Genomic DNA, 20,464 nt, shown 5'->3' on the forward strand with positions numbered 1-20,464 from the left:
TACCAGTGGGGTTCCTCAAGGTTCAGTTTTAGGCCCGCTTTTATTCAATATCTACATCAATGACATAGACAATGCGATAACTAGTGACATAGGTAAATTTGCAGATGGCACCAAAATAGGACGCACTATTAGGACAGGGGAGGATGCTAGAGCACTGCAGGAGGATCTTAACAAACTGTCAGCCTGGTCAGAAAAATGGCAGATGAATTTTAACATCACGAAGTGTAGCGTACTTAGAGTAGGAACACGCAACCCATTACATTGGTATAGTTTAGACTCCACAGCGATAGGCAGATCAGAGTGTGAAAGGGATTTGGGAGTGTTAGTGAACTCTGACCTAAAACTAAGGAAGCAATGTATTAGTGCGAGGAATAGGGCTAACAGGGTATTAGGCTTTATTAACAAGACGGTAACCAACAGGAGTGCAGAGGTCATCCTCAGACTATTTCCCAGCAACCGTTGAAGTATCGGGCCGAAAACGGCAAACGGCGGCTCCAAGGCGGAACGTTGGGAAGACGGAAACCAAGCGTTGTGTCGATTCCTATCCGTAATGAATTTCCTACATCGGCCCATTGGTGTTAAAGTGATATCGGGCCGATATTGAACTATTACTTTTTACAACACCGGAATGAAAATAGTAATCGAATTTCGGCCCGATTGGGTTATTCATACATCAGCCCAGTCATCATTATACAAGCCACTACAATTATTGCAGAATTAAGACATGAGTGGAAGAATTATACTGATGCTCCCCAGAAGACAAATATAAGTTTAATAAAACAGTGGAAACATATTGTATAATGCAATTTTTCTCCAGAAACACTGGCTCCATTCCGGGTAGCCTACGTATATAGAGATCGATCAGTGATGGCCTCATCATCAACAGTAATTAATAGATAAGTGTTTGTTTAACTTATTTATCTTCTGACATTCATACTACTTTTAGGAACTTAGCTTTTATTTTTTTCCGTTTATTAAATATTTCAAACTCACACTCATATTTTTCTAGTCAATTTCGTGTTTTAAAAAGTGAGTATATATGGGTGCAGTTTATTGTACCACATTATAGTTTATGCGATATGTGAAATATATATCAAAATAATTATTTTGTGCGTAAAAGATTAATAGATGCCCGTAAAAACATAATAGAAAATAAAAATTATTGTGTTGCATTATTGGAACCAAATGTTGTTATTGTTCTCGTGGAGGCCCGAGGGAGTGGCGCCAGGATTGGAAAAGTGAGGAGAAGGCAGGTGAGCTTGAGGATGGAGATAACGGGCAGCCATCTTGGAACACGGTCCCTTGTTCCCAGTCTGCCGCTTTACCACTCTCACCTCAGGCCCCGGCCCACAGTGCTTCCCCAAACATCCCCTAGCTCTGCGCGACACCCCTGACTACCCCTGGATGTCGTCAGATCCGGGAGGAGGCCGCGAGGCCGCCTCCGCCCACCAACCTCCCCTGCTTGAGGCCTTCCACGACGTCACCAGGCCACCACCTCCGCCCGCCGCGGAACAGATGGACTCCACCACCTCCTCCTTCAAACGGCCTCGCTCTCCACTTGGTGATGTACCCTCCAGCGAACCCAAACACCATCATGGTTCTCCTCCCTCTCCTGACCCCATTCTCACGCTCACCACCCCACCCGCCACCCAGCCCTCCCCACTGGGCCCCGCGGACCTCCTCACTCCGCCACCCCCCGGGGAACCCCTAAGTGACCCTGGCCACACTCCTACCCTCCCCTTCCCCAACAAGCGTGACCCCACCGGCAAGGCACCATTAGTGGTATGCCTCTCCTCCTACAAATACACCCGCTGCTTCATCCACCCGTCCAAGGTGGCCAATGCTCTGCACGACTCCATCTTCCAGAAAAAAGTGATCGAGGGGATCCTGCAGATCACACACGGGGGGTACGGGTTACGCTTCGAGGTTGCGAACCTTGACAACTTAACCCAGACCCCAGAGTCTGTGACCTCCCTGGGGGTCTGGCCCGTCCACTGCCGGGTGATTGACCCTGACCCAGCCCACAAACACACATACGGCCGGATCTACCCGGTCGACACTGCCCTGCCTGACAGTGTCATCCTAGCAAAACTGACTGTTCTGGGGGGCTCCCGATCCCTCCCAAATGCCATATGCAGACTTCCTGGCAAGTTCATTGACGGTGCCAGAGCCCGGGGCCTGGCAATCCGCATTAAATTTCAAGGCCCTCTTCCAACACATGTGGCCATCGACAGTACGGCCTATACAGTGCGGCCCCATACCATTCCAGTCCTCCAATGTTATACACTGCCTGGCGTACGGGCATGGGACAGGGACCTGCAGGGGCCAGGTCAGGTGCCGCACCTGCAGCGGATTCCACGCTGCAAAGGACTGCACAAAGGACCCTCGCTGCCTCTACTGCCAGGGTGCACACGCGTCCACCTCCAAACTCTGCCCAGCTCATGCAGCGGCAGAAGACGTACAAAGCAGCCTTAATAAAGGAGACCTGACGGTGCTTGAGTCCCGGCAGCGGATGCGGGAGATCAAACCTGGATCCCCCGGGACCACCACCCCAGCGCCCCCCCTCTGCCCTACTGCTAACTGCCTCCGGAGTGTTGGAGCCAACCCCTTCCACCCACCATCCTGGTGCCATTGTCCGTCCCACTCCACGTCTCCTCTCCCTTGCGCCCACTCCACAACGCCCCGCCACCCCGCCCCCACAACCCCTCGGTAACACTGATCCCCTCCCGCGCTTCCCCCTGCAAACACCTCACCCTGCCCACCACCACACACAGAGGGTCACACTCCCCACCCTCTCCCCGCCCACTCAACTCTAGGTCCACCCCACCCCCCCTGCAGCCCCAGATTTCTCCCCGCCGTCGCCCGGCCAGCAATGTCCCCACCCTCCTCCCCAACGCCGTCCACGCCCCGGCTCCCCATCCCCCAGCTGCTAGCCCCCCCGGTCCCGCTCCCCTTGAAGGGCACACCCTTACCCCCCACCCCATACCCCTCAACCCCCTACCCTCCACCCCTCGACCCTCCCCGGGTCCTCCCTGACAGCCCATCACCACTCCTCTTACCGGCACACCACGCCCAACCTCCATTCCAGCCCATCTCCCACCTAACAACTGCCCCACTCACCGCCTCCTCCCCACCCTCTCACTCAGCCGACACTGCTGCCCAGCACACCGCGCCCCTTTCACTCACCTCCATCATCTGTAACCTCGCCCCGGTCATCCTGATCTTCTGCTCTCTCCTTTCTGCCGGCCACTCCCTCTCAGATTGCTTCTCAAAAACCCTTCCTTCCCTCATCTCCTTCTTTGGTTCCCTTTCACCATGAACCCTCCACCAACATCTCCCTTTCTTTTCTGGAATGCTAGGTCCCTCTACTACAAGCTCCCACAATTCAAAACTTACCTTTCCTCCATCTCCCCTCTCCTCATTGGTGTCTGTGAGACCTGGCTCACTGAACCCTACTCCCCGTCATTCCCTGGCTACTTTCCCTATTGGCAGGACCGCCGAGCTGGAGCGGTGGGCGGAGGCCTCCTGCTGCTGGTCCGGCGGCCCCTTCCCTCCTGTCAGCTGTCCCTCATCCCTTACCCGGGAGGCCACTTAGAGTTCCTGGGAGTTCGGGTCACCTTCAGCTCGGGTCCCCTTGACGTCCTTATCCTCTACAACCCGTGTCAGGACATCTCAACACTAGAATACCGCCATCTCTTCAATCAGCTCTCCTCCCCTGCAATTATCATGGGTGACTTTAATACCCACCACACTCATTGGGAGCCGTCCCTCTTCACGGCTCAGCAGAACCGTTCCGGACACTCCCTAGTGGATTTCCTCGCCGGCAGTGCCTCCTTCTCTCTCCTCACCCCCCCAGATCTTCCCACCCGAATTGACCCCGCCACAGCCAAGGCCTCCACCCTTGACCTGTGTCTTGGTAGTGGTCCTTTGCACCTCACCACCATCACCACCGGGCCACATATCGGCAGCGACCATCTTCCTGTCATCCTTACCTTCCCGTCACTAATCCCGCCCCCCCGGTCCCAGGCCGCCCTAGATGGTCCCTTAGGGCTGACAACTGGCACTCCTTCCTAGACCACCTCTCTTCCACACCTCTCCCCCCAAGCCCTCCTCCTGACACAGCCATAGGGGCCCTAGCTGACACCTTGGTGGAAGTGGGGTCCCATTGCTTCACCTTTCGAAGGCATGATGTAGGTGTGCCATTAATGGCCCATCATTGATCCGACATCAGGCCCAACATAGATCCGGTATTGGTCCCATACATCCCGGGGTGCAAACGGATAACTGAAATAAATTGGGCCAGTACTGGTAGCCAAAATGTACATCATTGGCCCAACATTTGCAATGCCAGAATGCCAGCATTGACCCATTATTGGCCCATTCATTCCATGTTTGCTGGGTTAGCGTTAGTTAGGCCACACTTAGATTATGCTGTCCAGTTTTGGTGCCCACACTACAGAATGGACATCAACTTGCTAGAATCAGTTCACAGGAGGATGCCCAAGATGATTCAGGGGCTGAGGAACCTCCCATATCAAAATAGGCTGAAACATCTAAACTTACATTCACTAGAAAGACGAAGAGTGCGGGGAGATCTGATAGAAGTATTTAAATGGGTCAAGGGTTACAACAAAGGCGATTTAAGTAAAATACTGTGAATTAGTCAGTAGGATAGAACACGTAGTAATGGATTTAAATTGGAAAAGTATAGATTTAGGAGAGCTATAGGCAAGCATTGGTTTAGTAATAGGGTGGTGGGGGAATAGAATAGACTCAGTAATCACATTGTTAGTGCAGGGACGATAGCTTGTTTTAAGAGTAGACTGGATAACTATATGGACGAGGATGACAGGTGGCAGTGAGGTGTGGGTGCAATAAGGAGACAGGGTACTGGAGCGTACGCCCGTACCGAAGGTAAACGAGGATCAAACCTCTACCTGTAACCCCTGAAACTACACCTCACCCATCGTGAGTAGTGGGGGGGATTCTGGAGCTACCCTGTGTAGGCCACTCGGCCTCTTGCAGTTTCCCTATGTTCTTATGTTCTTATGTTCTCTCTCTCGACGAAGAGGCTCCTAGTGATGATGACGAGAGTGTTAGGCCCATTCTATACTAGCGGTGAAAACGCCGCGTTTCTACTGCCCAGTTACCGCCTCTTAAATTATTCAATACTAAGTGAATGGAAAGCAAATATTCTGTCTATACTAGCGTTTCTACCGCCTTGGCTGTCGGCGGTACACGGGCAGCAGGCGGTGGCAACGCCTCTGGACGCGTTGCCACCGCCGCGTTTCTACGGTGTATCATTCTATACTGGCGGTTTGAAAGCAGTTCTGCCGCGGCGTTCCTAGTGGAAGCATACAGCGCGATGTTTGACACTGAGAAATTCATATTCGAAATTGAACTGCGCCCAGCTATATACAATGTTACATTGAAGGAGTATAGTAATAGAACTGCCGCGTTTTCACCGCCCTAGTATAGATTGAAAAAACTGCCTGGCCACGTCGGCAGTAGAAACGCGGCGTTTTCACCGCTAGTATAGAATGGGCCTTAGACTCGTCATCGACGAGAGCGTCAGTAGCGAAGGCCAGCGAGAGGACGACAACGGGAACGAGGAACGCTGGATCACGGTGTCCAGGAATCGGCGCGGCGCCCGACCAAAAGTTAAGCTGGGAAACCTGCGAGATGCAGCCAGTGCTTACCAGGCTGTGACTGCACTCGAGGGCGAGCACCCCAGCCTCAAGATAGAGGTGAGGCCAACGCTAGCCGGCGAGTACATCCTCACCCCCAAGGACGACGAGTCGGCGGCACTCCTGCGCCATCTCGCTGAGGAGGGCGACAGGGTGATCCTCCTCGACCCGAGCGAGAGGAGGCACAGGGTGGTATTAGAGCGCTAACCCGTCAGCCTTCCCCTCGAGGCGATAGAGGCCCACCCCCACGTGGCGTGCCAGCGCTATAATCATATTAGAGCGACGTGCCAGCACTCCGTCAGGTGCGGTGTGTGTAGCCAAGTACACCCGAAGGAGGAGTGCATCTCACGGCACAAGGCCCAGGAGACCACCACCGCAAAATGCCCAAACTGCCCGAAAAAGCACCATGCACGCGTGGAATCCGCAGTGTCCGGAGCGTGTCAGGAGGCTGCCGCCACCACAGGGGCAGCAGCAGCAGCAGCAGGAACCACGTGGGCGCCGCCAGCAACAAGGTGCTCACAGGTTTGTTATACCGCGCCCCCACCAACCCGGCCGGCATGAGGGGTTAACCGCCCGTCCCTCGGGAGCCCCATCGTGCACCCAGGATGGATTCAGGTCAGGTGAGAGGGAGCAGCCAGCAGGGTGCAGTGCGGCCGCCACCGCTGCTCCACCCAGCACCGTGCACCCTTCTGCTCACCCCTCGGCATTAGAGGAGGAGGAACAGGCGACGCGGACACCGCACTCAGCCGAGTGGTGACCCGCCCACCGAGAAGCCCTCCGCGCAGTGCATAGCCCCGCCACAAGACAGGCCCACCAACAACACCGCGAGGGGCGACAGCGACACCAGCCTCAGCGAGGAGACGCGCACGGTCCTCAATTCCATCCTTGTGCGCGTGATGCAGGTCGTGAGGGGGGCTACTTGACCGCCAGCATCCTCCCTCCAGTGACAGTGACCTCGACGCTCTCCTGCGCGACGAGGTGCTCGCGGCCGCCTTTGAGGGCGCCCGCAGCCCCCTTCTACCACCATCACTACTGAGGGAGAGCGCCCAGCAACCCCTCCCCCCAGCTGAAGCGCCTCGCCAAGATGGAGGGTCGCAGTGAGCGGTACACTCCTCCTGCTCCCCCTGCAGCGCCCTGTCTGAAGGTGCTGCAGTGGAACGTGCAGGGCCTGCGACCCAAGCGTCACGAGGTGCTGCAGGCCATCTTTCAGGAGGGGCTGGACGTGGTGCTGCTGCAGGAGACCCTCACGGCGGCCGACTTCACGTGGCGAGTGGCTGGCTATACTCTCCACTCGCTCCCTGCCACCGGGGAGGGCGGCCGCGGCTGTGTCACCCTCGTCAGGAGCGCCATCCCTCACCGCAGGATTACCGCCCCCGTGCACTGCGGGGACGGCGTGGAGACCCTGGCGTTGGAGCTCTAGCTGGGAGCGCTCTCCCTCACTGTATACAACATCTACAGGAACCAGCGACACTAGCTGGAGGCAGGGAAGCTGTTCAGCCTCGCCGCGCACTCAAGTGTCTTGGTGGGCGGCGATTTTAACTGGCACCACCCGCTCCTGCAGTCTGTCTCCCCCACCAACGCCGCGGGTCGCCACCTGGCTGTCTCGCTGGAGGACAGCCCGCACGTCCGCCTCCTTAACACCGGGGAGGCCACGCACGCCCTGGGGGACCGCCTCGCCTCGACCTCACTTTCGTCTCAAGCGACCTGACACCCGGTGCTCGCTGGCAGGTGCACCCAACGCTCACCAGCGACCACTACTGGATCGTCCGTGACCCCCCCAGCACCCCCACCTTCCCCACCGAGGTGGAATATCAGGGGAGTGGGCGGGGTCAGGTTTCGGGCCACTCTCGAGGAGTGGTGAGCAGACTACCAACCTCCCTTGGACCTGCACCAACAGTAGAGGGACCTGATTGCTGCAAAGGAGAGGGTAGCAGACGCAGCCATCCCCAGGAGCGCCGCCACCCGCCGCCAGCGCCCCAGTTGGTGGTTCTATAACGAGGAGGTGCGGGAGCACAACCACGACGTCAACGTACACAGAAAATTGTACAAAAGGCGCCCGCGCCACCAACCTGGGGCTGCTGCAAGAGGTTGTGGCCCGCGCGCGGCAGGTGTCCTTGCGAGCCAAAGAGAAGTGGCTGGAGTGGTGCGCCTCCTACAACCAGCACACCCCCTCGGCCAGCTGTGGCGCAACCTGAGGACTGCTTCGGGAGCTGCCCCGCCCCGCCCGGCAGCCCACCCTCACCCCCGCCAGGAGGCAGAGCGGCTGGCTGACACTTTTACCACGAGGGGCTCCAGCGACCAGCTACCAGCTCGCACACGTCGCCTCCAGGAACACTGACCGCAGCGTGATAGGGCAGTCAAGGAGACCTGCCCTTCACCCAACAGGAGCTTGCTGGAGCTAAGAGAGGACGGGACACGGCCGCGGGGGCAGACGGCGTGACACACTCCATGCTGGCTCACGCCGGGCCAGCTGGGGACGCCAGGCTCCTCGCCCTGCTCAACGCGTCATGGCGGGCGGGCCGCCTGCCGCCCGCCAAGAAGGAGGATAACATTCAGCCCATCCCCAAGCCGAGGGAGCCCACTAAGCTGAGGCCTATCTCCCTCCTCAGCTGCAATGGCAAAACAGCCGAGAGGATGGTGCTGTCCCGCTTGCAGTGGCGCGTCGGGGGCCTCCACCACAAAGTGTTCGGGTTCGCCAGGGGCCTGAGCACGGCGGACAGCAGATTAGAATATTGTGGCATATTGTCTTGGCGCCGCAACTGCGGGGTCATATTGCGCCGGATATAGTCCAAAATGACCTGTAATTTAAAACTCTATAAAAACGGTAAAAATTAAAAACATGATAAAAACAACAAAAAAAACTATAAAACCAGTTAAAAATTAAAAACGTTATAAAAAAAACACTAATAGAACTAACTATATAAAACCGGTTAAAAATAAAATACAATATAAAAACAACGATACAAAGTCAATAAAACCTACAGGAGGTTGAGGACGCCAGCCTTCTGTAGGAAGCCATACACGTCATGTCCCGGGGAGAGTGCCTTCTCCCCCAGCATCAGGGAGAGAGAGAGAGAGAGAGAGAGAGAGAGAGAAGCTCCCATCTCCGCCCCGACACCGGGGGAGGTATCGCTCTCGCAGGTCCCCCAGACTGGGGCACTCGACCAGCAAGTGCCGAACGGTCAGGGGGACCAGTAGGGTTTCCTGTTTTCGGGATTTTATGGCATCCCGGGATTCCGGGAAAAATCCAGACTTTTCCCGGGATCCCGGGATTTCCCGTAGCAGATAATGTGCTCTATTATAATTCGTAAGTGAACCTCAGTTGGACTTTTTTTTTTTTTTTTTTTTTTGTAACGAGCGACTCTTAGAGTATAAAAAACATTTAAGTTTTTCAAAATATTTCCAAGCATAAGACTCAGTACTGGTTGTTGCTTCTGCCTCGTCTGCCATTTTAATGGTTATGTAGAGTCAGATACGTAATTCAGTAAATCACCTGAAGAAGAAAAAAAAAACATTCTCTATAATCACTATAAGGATGATGTTCATGTCACATAATCATATCCATGATACAGACCCCATATTTGTAGTCTGTAACACGAAAACTCAATAAAGAACTCACATTCAAAGACACAGATATGACGAATAGGCGACTTATTTTTTGTTTTGTTTTGTTTTTACACTATTATTTATTTACTGGCTCAGCCACCGAAGTAGAATTATGGTTAGAACAAAGAAATTATTATGATAGCAATTAGCATGAAGCAGGCCACACCAACTCCTTTCACATTACAAAATTAACACACGTTACACAGTACACACCTTTACACAGGGATGGAACAGAATAGACTAAGCTCACTCATTGCCAGAAGTGTACGAGAACAGTACGTGTCGGGCCGACAGTCCGACACGTACTGTTCTCGTACAGCTGATTTAGCCCATCGCTGTCTCGCTCCCAAGTCCTAACCCAGGCATCTCTCTCTCTCTCTCTCTCTCTCTCTCTCTCTCTCTCTCTCTCTCTCTCTCTCTCTCTCTCATACATTTTCGTATTTTGTAGCCGACATAAGAGAAAAAAAAAAAGTATCCCGGGATTTCCCGGGATTTCCCGGGATTTCGTAAATTTCCCGGGAAGGAAAAAAAAGCCCATTTATGGCCGGGATCCCGGGAAGGAAACCCTAGGGACCAGGCAGTCATTACAGTAGGGCTGAACTCCCCGGGACATAAGGAACCCATGTGTGTATCGAGTGTGGCCCACCCTAAGGCGGGCCAGGACAGTCTCCTTCTTACGATTCCTAATGTGGGAATACGAATAGGGACGCACAGCCCTGGTCGTGACTTCCCCCATCTTTGTCGTGGGTACTATTGGGTGCGCTGCCACACACCACTGAGTGGGGAGCACACGGTGGGATACAAGTCCGTAATAGTAAGAGCGCACTGTGAGGGAGGGCGAGAAGCAGCGGCCCGCGCCATCTCATCGGCCTCCTCATTACCGCGCACAGAGACGTGGGCAGGTACTCAACAGAAGGTCACCTGATGCCCACGCCTTTTTGCTAAAACTAACCAGCTAAAAATATCTAACACAATCGGGTGGGTGTTCCTAATTGCCAACAGGGCTGCCTGAGAGTCAGAGTAGACTAAAAATATTGATAGGCAAAGTGAAGATGGTGCGAATAGCTAAAAGAATGGCAGATAGTTCTGCGGTAAAAATGTAGGCTGTGACATGTAAGGTTCGAGAACGGAAAAAGTATGGGAAGACAGCTCCAAATCAAACGCCAGCATCGGATTTGGAACCGTCAGTGTATATTAGTACAGAAGTGGCGTGACTAGCTGTGTGCGACAGGAAAATCTGTCGAGCAGACTGTTGCCGTAGAGATGCTTCCTTTGTTGAAGGTGAAGTAGCGGCAGAAATGTGTGTTTGGGAACTCCCACGGTGTGATGGGGGGCTACCTGGTAAACTGCTATAGGGAAGTATGGTAGTGAGAGGTCCCCAATGACATTCCGGGCACGGGAGCCAAAGGGGCGAGGTAGGAGAGGCTTGTATCTGTATATTGTATCAAAGTTGTTGTCTATGGCAACGGTGTAGGCAGGGTTGTTAGGTTGGCGTTGTATTCTGTACCAGTATTTAATTATGAATTCGTCTTTATGCAAGTCCAAAGGTGGCACTCCTGCGTCAATTAAAAGACGATATGGGGGATGATCTAAAAGCGCCAATTGACAGTCGGACTGCCACGTGGTGGACTGCATTAAGTGTGCGGAGGCGGGCGGTTGTTGCCAACGTGTATACTTCGCAGCCGTAGGACAGTGTCGACCCAATGAGTGCCTGGTAAAGGCTGTTAGGGCGAGCGTGTTTTTAACCACTCGTTGACTCTCCAATCACACCACGAAGAGGTGGTGCGAGGACTCTCGAGAGTTGTCGATTGTTAGGCGGCCAAAACCTCCCAATCCGAGACCACCAATACTATACCCGAGAGGTATAGTCACGCAACGGAATAATTGAAAACGCTAAGATAAATAATTACTTTAATATAAATAACTAGGTCACTCGGATATAAATCACGCCAAGGAACAAAAGTAAAATACCAAAAGGAGCCTGCCTCGGTACGAGAGACGGTACCGAAGGCAAGGGGGTTCCCACTCCACTTACAACGTTAATAACAATGCCACAACTTAAGAAAAGATAACAGGGCTAATATGTCTGCAACAATACAACAAGAAATATCCTACACCGCAGCAGACTACCGGTGTTAGCAAAACAAAACACGTAGAAATAATTATAGCCCGACACAATAGTTACAATGCAGCAACGGAAGTTAACACCACCACAAAGACACAACACAAACAAACACTAAATGCACTCCAGTGCCCAGTAGTCACACACACCAAGTTATAAGTCACGGTGCTCCCGCATGACACTGTGAAAACGAACACAAAAGCACAAAACACGCAAGCGAAGCAAACCTACACTCGCAATTAGTATTTAGACTTAACACAAGTCTCAGTGTCCAATACCGGCTCGACGTTACATTCACGTTACCTAAGCGCTACTAAACGAAACCTAAGCGCTGATCGGCCAAGCCGAGAAGCACTGAATGGCACAGACTGATATACAGTCGGACACAATCACGAGGCACTAAGCGTGCCCCGGAGTCAGTTCGGTCCACAGGCTCGCTTACAAGCAAGTTACCAGCGATGTGCAGTTCGCTACGGTGTTTCCTGAAGGGACTGCCTTAAACTCCTGAGGCAAGGCAGTAGGTAAAGGAGGTTCGGGGCTCCGATTATTTAGTCAACTGAAATGAAACCAACTACTGGGCGCTGAACGAACATTTGAAACATACGCGAAATAGTGAAGCAAGAAGCCAACGAGGGAAGGGAGGAGTTATAGCCTCTCACAGGTACTCACCTCGTTACTTTACATGCTTTTCAACAAATTATCCCTAACAAGGCGTAGGAGTATTGTGCGGTCAGCGCCCCATGAAGTGCGTGACATAACACGGAAGAGATCGAGGGATCTCATGCACTTTGTTTTTAAAAAAACAGTCTTTTAAGTGTGGAAGCCATGTGAGGCGCCTGTCAAAGATGAGTCCCAAGAACTTCTGTTCTTCCACAATAGGGAGACGTGAGCCGCACATGATGAAGCCATGATCCTCTGCCCATCTGGATATTCTGTGGATGGCATGTTGCAGTCTTCGATCCGCGGTGGACATCCGAGACGCTGAGTACCAGATTGCCAGGTCGTCGACATAGAGGGAGGACGACACCCCCTCTGGGAGCGATGTTGTAACTCCATTTATGGCCACGGCAAAGAGGGTGACACTCAGGACGCTTCCTTGGGGAACTCCTTCCTGCTGTTCATAGAGTGGTGAGTAGGAGGTACCAACTCTGACGCGGAAGGTCCGTTCTCCTAGTAATCCCTCAATAAACGTTGGCATGCGTCCCCGAAAACCAAAGTTATGAAGCTGCTTTAAAATCCCATACCTCCATGTCGTGTCGGAGGCCTTCTCGAGGTCAAAGAATGTGCACACCATGTGTGTTGTCTTTGTGCGAAGGAGCGGCAGATAGCTGACTCGAGACGTACTTGGGCGTCTACCGTAGATCTCATCCTCCGAAACCCTGAATGGTAAGGAGACAGGTGGCCATTGCTCTCTAGATAGTGTATAAGGAGGAAGTTTACTATCTCTTCAAAGAGTTTGCAGAGGCAGGATGTTGGAGCGATGGGCCGGTAGTGTAAGGGCTGTGAACCATCCTTCCCAGGTATGCGGATGGGAAGTACAATGGCTTTGCACCATCCGCATTGTATGATGCATGTCTGCCAAACTTTGTTGTATATTTTCAGCAGCAGTGTCGTGGTGGTAGGACTAAGGTGTCTGATCATGGCATATAGGATATTATTGGGGCCCGGCGACGTGTCGTTGCATTGGGAGAGAGCTGATTGTAGTTCCCGCATGGAGAGGGGAACGTTGTATGTTTCAGTATTTGATGATGTAAAGTCTAGCTGGCGTCTCTCCTGTTCTTCCAAGTGCTGGCGTATAGCAGGAGGTCTAGAGTCCCGCTTAGACATAGCAGCGAATGCACTGGCTATGGCATCGGCGACTTCAGCGCTCCCTGCAATTATGTTGTTGGTGATGTTAAGTGCAGGTGGTGGGCTCGATGAAAACTTTCCTCCAATTTTCTGTTTCCTCTTCCACACTTGTGTCATTTGCGTCTGTGAGTTAATTGGTGATACATAGCTGGCAAACGAGGACCGTCGTGCTTCTTTTAGTGTCCGGCGTGCCTCTGCTCGGGCTTTCTTGAAGGCTTTCTTGTAGAACTCTGTCCAATGCCTCTTGTAGCGGTTGAAAGCCCGGCGTCGGCCAGCCACTGCCTGCTTGCACTCGTCCGACCACCATGGCAAAGGCCGACGCAATGCATACCCCGTTGACTGTGGGATTGTGAGTTCTCCCACCCGGTGAATGTGCGCCTTAAAAAAAGTTAACTGCATCATCAGTTGTCTCAAAGTCATCAATTGACGTCTCTGTGTGAGTCATGGTCCGAAAGAGCTCCCAGTTCGCTGGATCTAATTTCCAACGCGGTAATCGAGGTGACGGTTGGAAGGTGGAATGGGAGATGAAGATGGCGTAGTGGTCGCTGCCATGTTGATCCTCTGATATTTCCCACCTAAAATCCATGTATGAATCAGGGGAACTGAGTGAGAGGTCTGTGACTGTAGTATCGGTTTGCACACGATAGTGTAGGATGACCGGTGTTAAGTATGCAAAGGTCTAGATCTTCAATTACAGATGCCACAGTGGCTCCTCTCGGGTTGCTGGTGGTATCTTCCCATAGTGTATGGCGACTGTTGAAGTCGCCGAGTAGTAAGAAGGGTGAGGGCAGTTGGCGAACCAGTGTCAGGAGGTCTTGCTGATTGAGTGGTGTACTGGTTGGAAGATACAGGGAGCATATAGTGTAGGTAGGCGGTGGTTGAAGTGGTAGCGTGCTGGGCCCACATTCACCACGTGATGGACGACACGAGTTCGAATCCCCACGCTACCACCTCGGATTTTTCAGTCACCGCCGAGTGGCTTAAAACTACCCACATGCTGTCCTAAAGACCACCCATCAACCCGGACTCTAAAGGAAACCGTTCAAGAATCAAGAACGAGTTCCGGGGAGCAGCATGAGCCAAGAGAAGATGGCGCCACTATAAACACTTGCCTGCGCCATGACGGGCTGGGGCCGAATACCATCCAGGCCCCTCATGCAAGCCTACCGGCGCGATAGGCGAAGATGTAAAAAAAAAGAAAAGGTACGTGTTATGTGGATTTGAGCAGCAGTAGCAGCCTGCAATGGAGTGTTAAGTGAGAGCGGAGTGTCTGCTATGTTGTTAGATATGAAAAGGCACGTACAGTCGGCTAGAGAGAGTAGTGACACACTGTCCGGTAAGTTTCGTTCAGAAAGCGACATCTGGCAACCCCTCCACGAGACATGAAAATTATTACATCCTATCGAAATCGTACTGTTATGGTGATTGGTGGTCACAGGTGCACTCTACATAATTTTAAGATAGATATTTATCAAAAGTGCCCGTCGCTAACGCTTAATAAATATTTTTTCTTTAGGCTCTGTCGCTACATTTTGACACGAGCTTTTAGTTTCGTTCAAATTTAGTCAAGAGCAACTCTAAGTTGTTCATCAAAATATGATACATTTGAAAATATACTGCACTTATTAGGGGAAATTGTTATGCCTTTTAACTAAAAACAAAAAATTCCTGACAGCCGAGAAATAATTTTAGATTTTTGATGATCTGAATTGTCTTTGAGGCTTTATAGTGACGGGAATTAAGGCTGCGAGTTAAACAGACCCTCAAGCCTATTTGCTGTTTGATGTTAAGGAGCATTAGTCACTGCCTGCCTCTGTGAAGGACAGCATTGCACACGGTATTTTCAAAGTTTAATAAGAAAAAGTGTTTCAGACTGTTCGTGATGTTTTACCTCTCCATCATCATCATCATGATGTAGAAGACATTCATTATCGCATTTATAAATTGAATTCATGTAATCTGGTATATTTCTAACACTATTATAATATAATATAATATTATACACTTTTATAATTTTACGGTCACACACACACGGTACACACTGAAACGCGTCACTAACATCGCCAGTGAATGCGCCACCGTGGTATAGTTGCCAAGTACCGCTACCAGGCTAAACATTCTGAAAACCGTGACACTACTCTCTATCGTCGACTGTACCTCCCGAAGGAGCTTGTGTGGGATCAGCTGGCGAATATATGACAATGTAATTGCGCGGGGAAGGATGAGCGTATGCTCCTAACAGTGTCTCCTGTAGGCAGAGACACTGTGGCTGGGAGTCTTTGATCAGGAGCTGGAGTTTCTCCCAGCTTCCTCTAACCCCTCGGCAGTTCCACTGTATTTGTATGAAGTTTACTGTTTATTCTTCAGAGCGCCCCCGGAGTGGGACATCCCTGATTTTGCACCGAGATTTCGCTGGAGGGTTAGCCCCAGCGCCAGTGTGCTCCCTTTCAGTCCAGTGGCCGATGAGACAGACCGAGGAAGACCCAATTTTCCCCGGCCTCCCGTTCCTACCAGTAACTTACTCACCCTGCCCCCCCAATCCTCCTCAACTCCGACGAAGCGGCAGGGGAGGATGGCACGGGTGGAGCCTCCTGCACAGACTGTGCGGCGGCGGAGGACACGGGCGCCGGCAGGGCCGCACCGTGGCCTTGAGCAGCAGCGGTTACCGGCCGACGGTCAGCCGGAGCCACTGGTGCAGAGGTGGCAGCCGCAGCCGGCACCCGGGATTCTCCAAGCGACCCAGAAGCGGGCGTTGGAGAAGGCACTTTAGCAGGAGGACAGTCCTCGAGGGACTCCTCACTGCGCGTGCGCTTCTGCTGTTGGGGCTCAGTTGAGCCATCAGCAGGCGTCTGGAGGGATGAGGCGGGATTGAGGTTGTGGGATTAGCAGGCTCGTCGGTTGTTGGTCGGCGATATGCACAAAAATTAAGGGCAGCGGCGTAAGTCATTCCTGGGCTGGACATCATGTTGAGGGCAAGTTGTTTTGCCTCAGCAAAGATACCCTTTGCTGGCTGCGTATACTGAGGACTTCTCTGAATTTCAAACTTGTAGCGCTCACATTCCTTTGATGAAGCACCACAGTGGTAACATCTTACAGGGCCAGGGCAGTCGTCACCGTGGTTATCCATGCCACAGGACACACAAATTTTTGCGATGCCTTTTTTCAAGCGCCGAAAGGTCTGGGTGACGTGACCATACGCTTAGCAGTGGAAGCACCTTCTGGGGTTGGGGACATAGGGTTTGACATTTAAATTTAGCTAGGCCAGCTTGACAGGGTGTTATTTTTAATTTTTTTACGTGTACGCCTATAGCGCCGGTAGGCTTTCTTGAGGGGCCTGGATGGTAGTCGGCCCCAGCCCGTCATGGCGCAGGCAAATATTTATAGTGGCGCCATCTTCTCTTGGCAGTACTAGTCGGTTGAAGTAATAAACAGTGTTGGTGTGGGTGTGAGTATTCCGTCTACTTTTCGTTGAACTTGTCGCACTGATGTCACATCGTATATATATAGTGTTTGAGTTCATTCACCACCCTCTCTTCTGAGTAGCGGAGAAGGTCCCGTGAGAAGACAACTCCCCGAGATTGGTTCATGGTGGAATTGAGAGAACAGGACACGGATGCACCAGGAACCGAAGTTAGGGCGCGGAGCTTTGAGCTCTCTTCAGGTGACGAGATTTCGACCAACAAGCTACCGTCCCCTTGTGGCATGATCTTGGGTTCACGGCCACAACTCTTGACCAAAGAACGGTGTACTTAAAAAATATCGAGGTCATTAATCGCATCCATCAACAGACTTAATAACAATGTACTTCTGAAAAGAGACAGGTTCATATATGGCAGGCATAACTTTTATTTGGGAGACTGAGGAGCACCCAGGTTTATGTGAACTTGCTGAACTATTCCGTGGACCTTTTGATCGCACGGACTTATCTTGGGCAGACCCTCTTGGGCAGGGATTCCCAACCTGGGGTGGTACATTTGCACTTTTCAGGGGATACATTGGGTCCGAGAGAATAACCACTACTGTACAATACATGGTGTTGTAATCTGCATTCATATTGCACAATGTCGTTTTTTTCTCAATTTCCTCATTTTAGTAAGCAAAAATGTTATTTAAATTATATCAGTCTACACATACAGATTTCATTATAAAATTATATCAAAATATCATAATTTCATGTTATTTTTTTTTTATCCAAATTTTTTAGGGGTACACGGGAACCTATAAAAATGACCAAGGGGTACAGAGGAACAAAAAGGTTGGGAACCCCTGCTCTAGGGGGTAGTGACTTCCCAGAGGCACCACCGGGAGCCGTAAAAGGCTCCAGGGTGGCGATGAGAGTAGACCGTGGGGGGAGGGGGGGGGAAATCGGGGACAGGCGTACATCAGGGAGAGATGCATGCCGAGGCAGGGATAGCTTATCCATACACAGGGGGTTCGTTTCACTCCCCCACACCCCCACCCACCACGGAGCCCAACAAGGGGAAGCTGGATGTTGGGCCAGACCGCACCCAACAGCCCCAGGGGTAATGGTTTAACGGTGGCCGCGGGACCGTTGCGACCCCCCACCCGGCAGTGACCGCTTTACCCTAGCCATCGCATGGCCGTAGCCAGCACATGACCAGCCGATTGATTCAGTGGGGCCACACTGAACCGCCCGTCTTACCTCAATCCTCCTACCGAAGGAGCGTGTTACCCACCGAGGGGAACTACACCCTGCCCCGCGGTGGACTCAACTCCCAGATGAGAGGGCACGGGGAGTATACGGGACGCCACGCACGCCCAACACATGGGGAGACAATAGCCCTGCCCTAGGTGGTAAAAGGGTGGGCGCAGGCAACATCACCAATAGGCCTCCTCTGCCGGTGATGATGGGGGAGTGCTTGGTCCACGAGGCCAGCGGACATCGAGCCCTATCGAGGTAGGCAAGCCACCACGGTAGGTGGTGCTTCAAGCCCCGTCACCATGACAAGGTGACTCCCCTTCGACGGGAACGGCGTTCAGCATCACCACTTTGCTGGCCCGCACCAACAACCGGCCCACCATCGCAGTCTTCCTAGACCTCGAGAAAGCATTCGCGCTGGCCAGCCCTCACGCGATCATTGCAGCCCTCGTGATGAAGGGGATTCGAGGAAGACGGCACGCCTGGCTCCAAGACTACCTCCAACATCGCCGGGCCAGAGTAAGTTTTCAGGGCCACAGATTTTCCTACAGGGGATTCGAGAACGGGAAGCCCAAGGACGGCATCCTCAGCCCGTTCTTGTTCAGCTTACTGATGGAGGAACTGGTGGAGCTGCCCTTCCGGGAGGGCACAGACCTCCTCAGCAACGCTGATGACCTCGCCCTCGTCGTCACCGGGCGAGGAAACAAGCTCACCCGTGCCCAAGAAGCCCTGGACCTCATCAGCGACAAGTGTGAGGAACTGGGCCTCAAGATCTCGGCGGACAATTCCCGGGCCATGGCCATCAAGGACACCACGCCTGCCTGCCAGCTGCGTGTCCAGGGAGTCGGGCTGGCCTGGACAGACTCCTACAAGTACCTCGGGGTGTGACTAGACCAGCGACTGTCCTTCACGACCCAGGTCGCCTACCTGAGGGAAAGGAAACAAGCCAGGCTCAACGTGATGCGGGCCATGACGCGGCCGAGCGCCGGCACCACTTTCTCCGTCCTCCGCCTGTACTACGTGCAGGCCGTGCGCTCCCTGGTCGACTACAGTGCTCCTGTCCTCGTAGCGCTGTCTCGTCCCCAGCAGGAGCGCCTGGAGGTGTTGCAGAACAACGCTATGAGGACAATGCTGGGGGCGCCAAGGTGGTCCAGCGCCTGCGTCATGCAGAGCGAGCCTAGACTAGTGCCACTAGCCAAGAGGGTGGAGCTCGTCATGGCCTGCCAGGTGGCCAGGTTCCTGCAGCGCGACGTGGAGGGAGTGGCCCACAGGAGGCTACGGCTGGTCATGCGGTAGGGCGTCGAGTGCCTTAGTGAGAACAGGTGGCTCGTCAACACCACCTTGGCCACCCGCCTCCTCACCCCCACAGGAAACTGGATGTGGGTGGAACCTGACTGCCCCAGCCCCGCCTACACCCCCCCTCCCCCGTGGGAGCCCCCGACCCCCGGCCGTCTTCACCGCCACAGAGCTGCCCTCCAGCAAAGAGCTCCGCAACACCCTCGAACTGCGCCAGCACGCCCTCAGAGCCATCGCCCAGGTCAACGAGCCGGACAGCGCCGTCTACTTCACTGATGGGTCGGTGGATCCGGACAGCGAAAGGACCGGCGCCGCCTTCGTCACGGGTGGTCTGGAGCGGGCGTGGAGAACATCAGACCACTGCTACACCCTCCAGACGGAGCTGGTGGCCATCCTGCAACCCCTGCAACACGCCCAGCTCCGCCGGGAGGCCACTGTGGTGATCCACACGGACTCGCGGACGGCGCTGCAGACCTTGTGGGCTTTCGAGACAGATACCCAATTGCTTGAATTGGGCCATATGGCGTCGCTAAGCTGTCTTTCTAGGATAAAGGGAGGTCTTTGATTCAGTTGATGACTCCATTGTGGAGAGCTTTGTTTGTTGTTAAGATTTATTGTACAAGATACAATAACAATATATACATGTTATAAATGAATACAGCATAAATATATCGTAAAGTGCACAAAACGGGCGTCAGCCCGCTGCTGTCGGGGTTGCACCCGAAACAGTCCAGGGGGGCAGCATATGTGCCCTGCCTGGAGGTGCGTGGGGGCGGTGTCTAATGCCGCCCTCTGCTGTCACTCTCTCGTGGCCCAGTTGGGCGCGTAGCTACCGAGGTGGCGGAGCTGCGCCCAGCACCTCAAGCAGCACTTTGGTCGGGGTGTGGCGGATAAAGTGGGCGCCCTGGCTTCACCTCTCCGCAGCAAACCGCCTTCTGCAGGGGGGACACCGTTCACTGGCTCTTGTCGTAAGCGGGCTGTGGAGGGGCAGGACAGCATGTAGTGCACCAGCGGGCGCCTGGTGCGCCCCTCGCAGTGCTCGCACGTCCGCCCCACGAGGTCGTTGGCGAGCTCCTCACGCGTGCAGTAGCCCAGCCTGAGGCGCTGTAGCAGCACGCCGTCTTCTCTGGGCTGCAGCTGGGCGGGGTCTAGTGGATGGTAGGCCGTGGCTGCAGCATACCACGCCGCCTGCCTCTTCGTTTTCTCCAGACCTCGGTGTTGTTGGTGGGCTTCGCTGGCTGCCGC

General features: G+C 53.4%; 1 protein-coding gene across 1 annotated transcript; it reads left to right on the top strand.

Annotated features, from left to right (window-relative positions):
* The first annotated feature begins 17,752 nt into the window (after positions 1-17,752).
* On the top strand, positions 17,753-18,811 carry LOC126986566 (uncharacterized). Its single transcript, XM_050842832.1, has 2 exons — positions 17,753-17,786; positions 18,234-18,811. Exons 1-2 carry the CDS (start codon positions 17,753-17,755, stop codon positions 18,809-18,811), a joined length of 612 nt encoding a protein of 203 aa, XP_050698789.1.
* Positions 18,812-20,464: the final 1,653 nt, after the last annotated feature.

This window comes from Eriocheir sinensis, chromosome 62 (assembly GCF_024679095.1).
Source record: "Eriocheir sinensis breed Jianghai 21 chromosome 62, ASM2467909v1, whole genome shotgun sequence".
In the NCBI taxonomy this organism is placed as follows: domain Eukaryota; kingdom Metazoa; phylum Arthropoda; class Malacostraca; order Decapoda; family Varunidae; genus Eriocheir; species Eriocheir sinensis.

Excerpts from the sequence above, each read along its gene's own strand:
- LOC126986566 (XM_050842832.1), top strand. The coding sequence starts at position 17,753 with ATGTTGGGCCAGACCGCACCCAACAGCCCCAGGG. Across the intron at positions 17,787-18,233 it reads CGCACCCAACAGCCCCAGGG|GTGACTCCCCTTCGACGGGA; the intron begins GTAATGGTTTAA and ends CACCATGACAAG.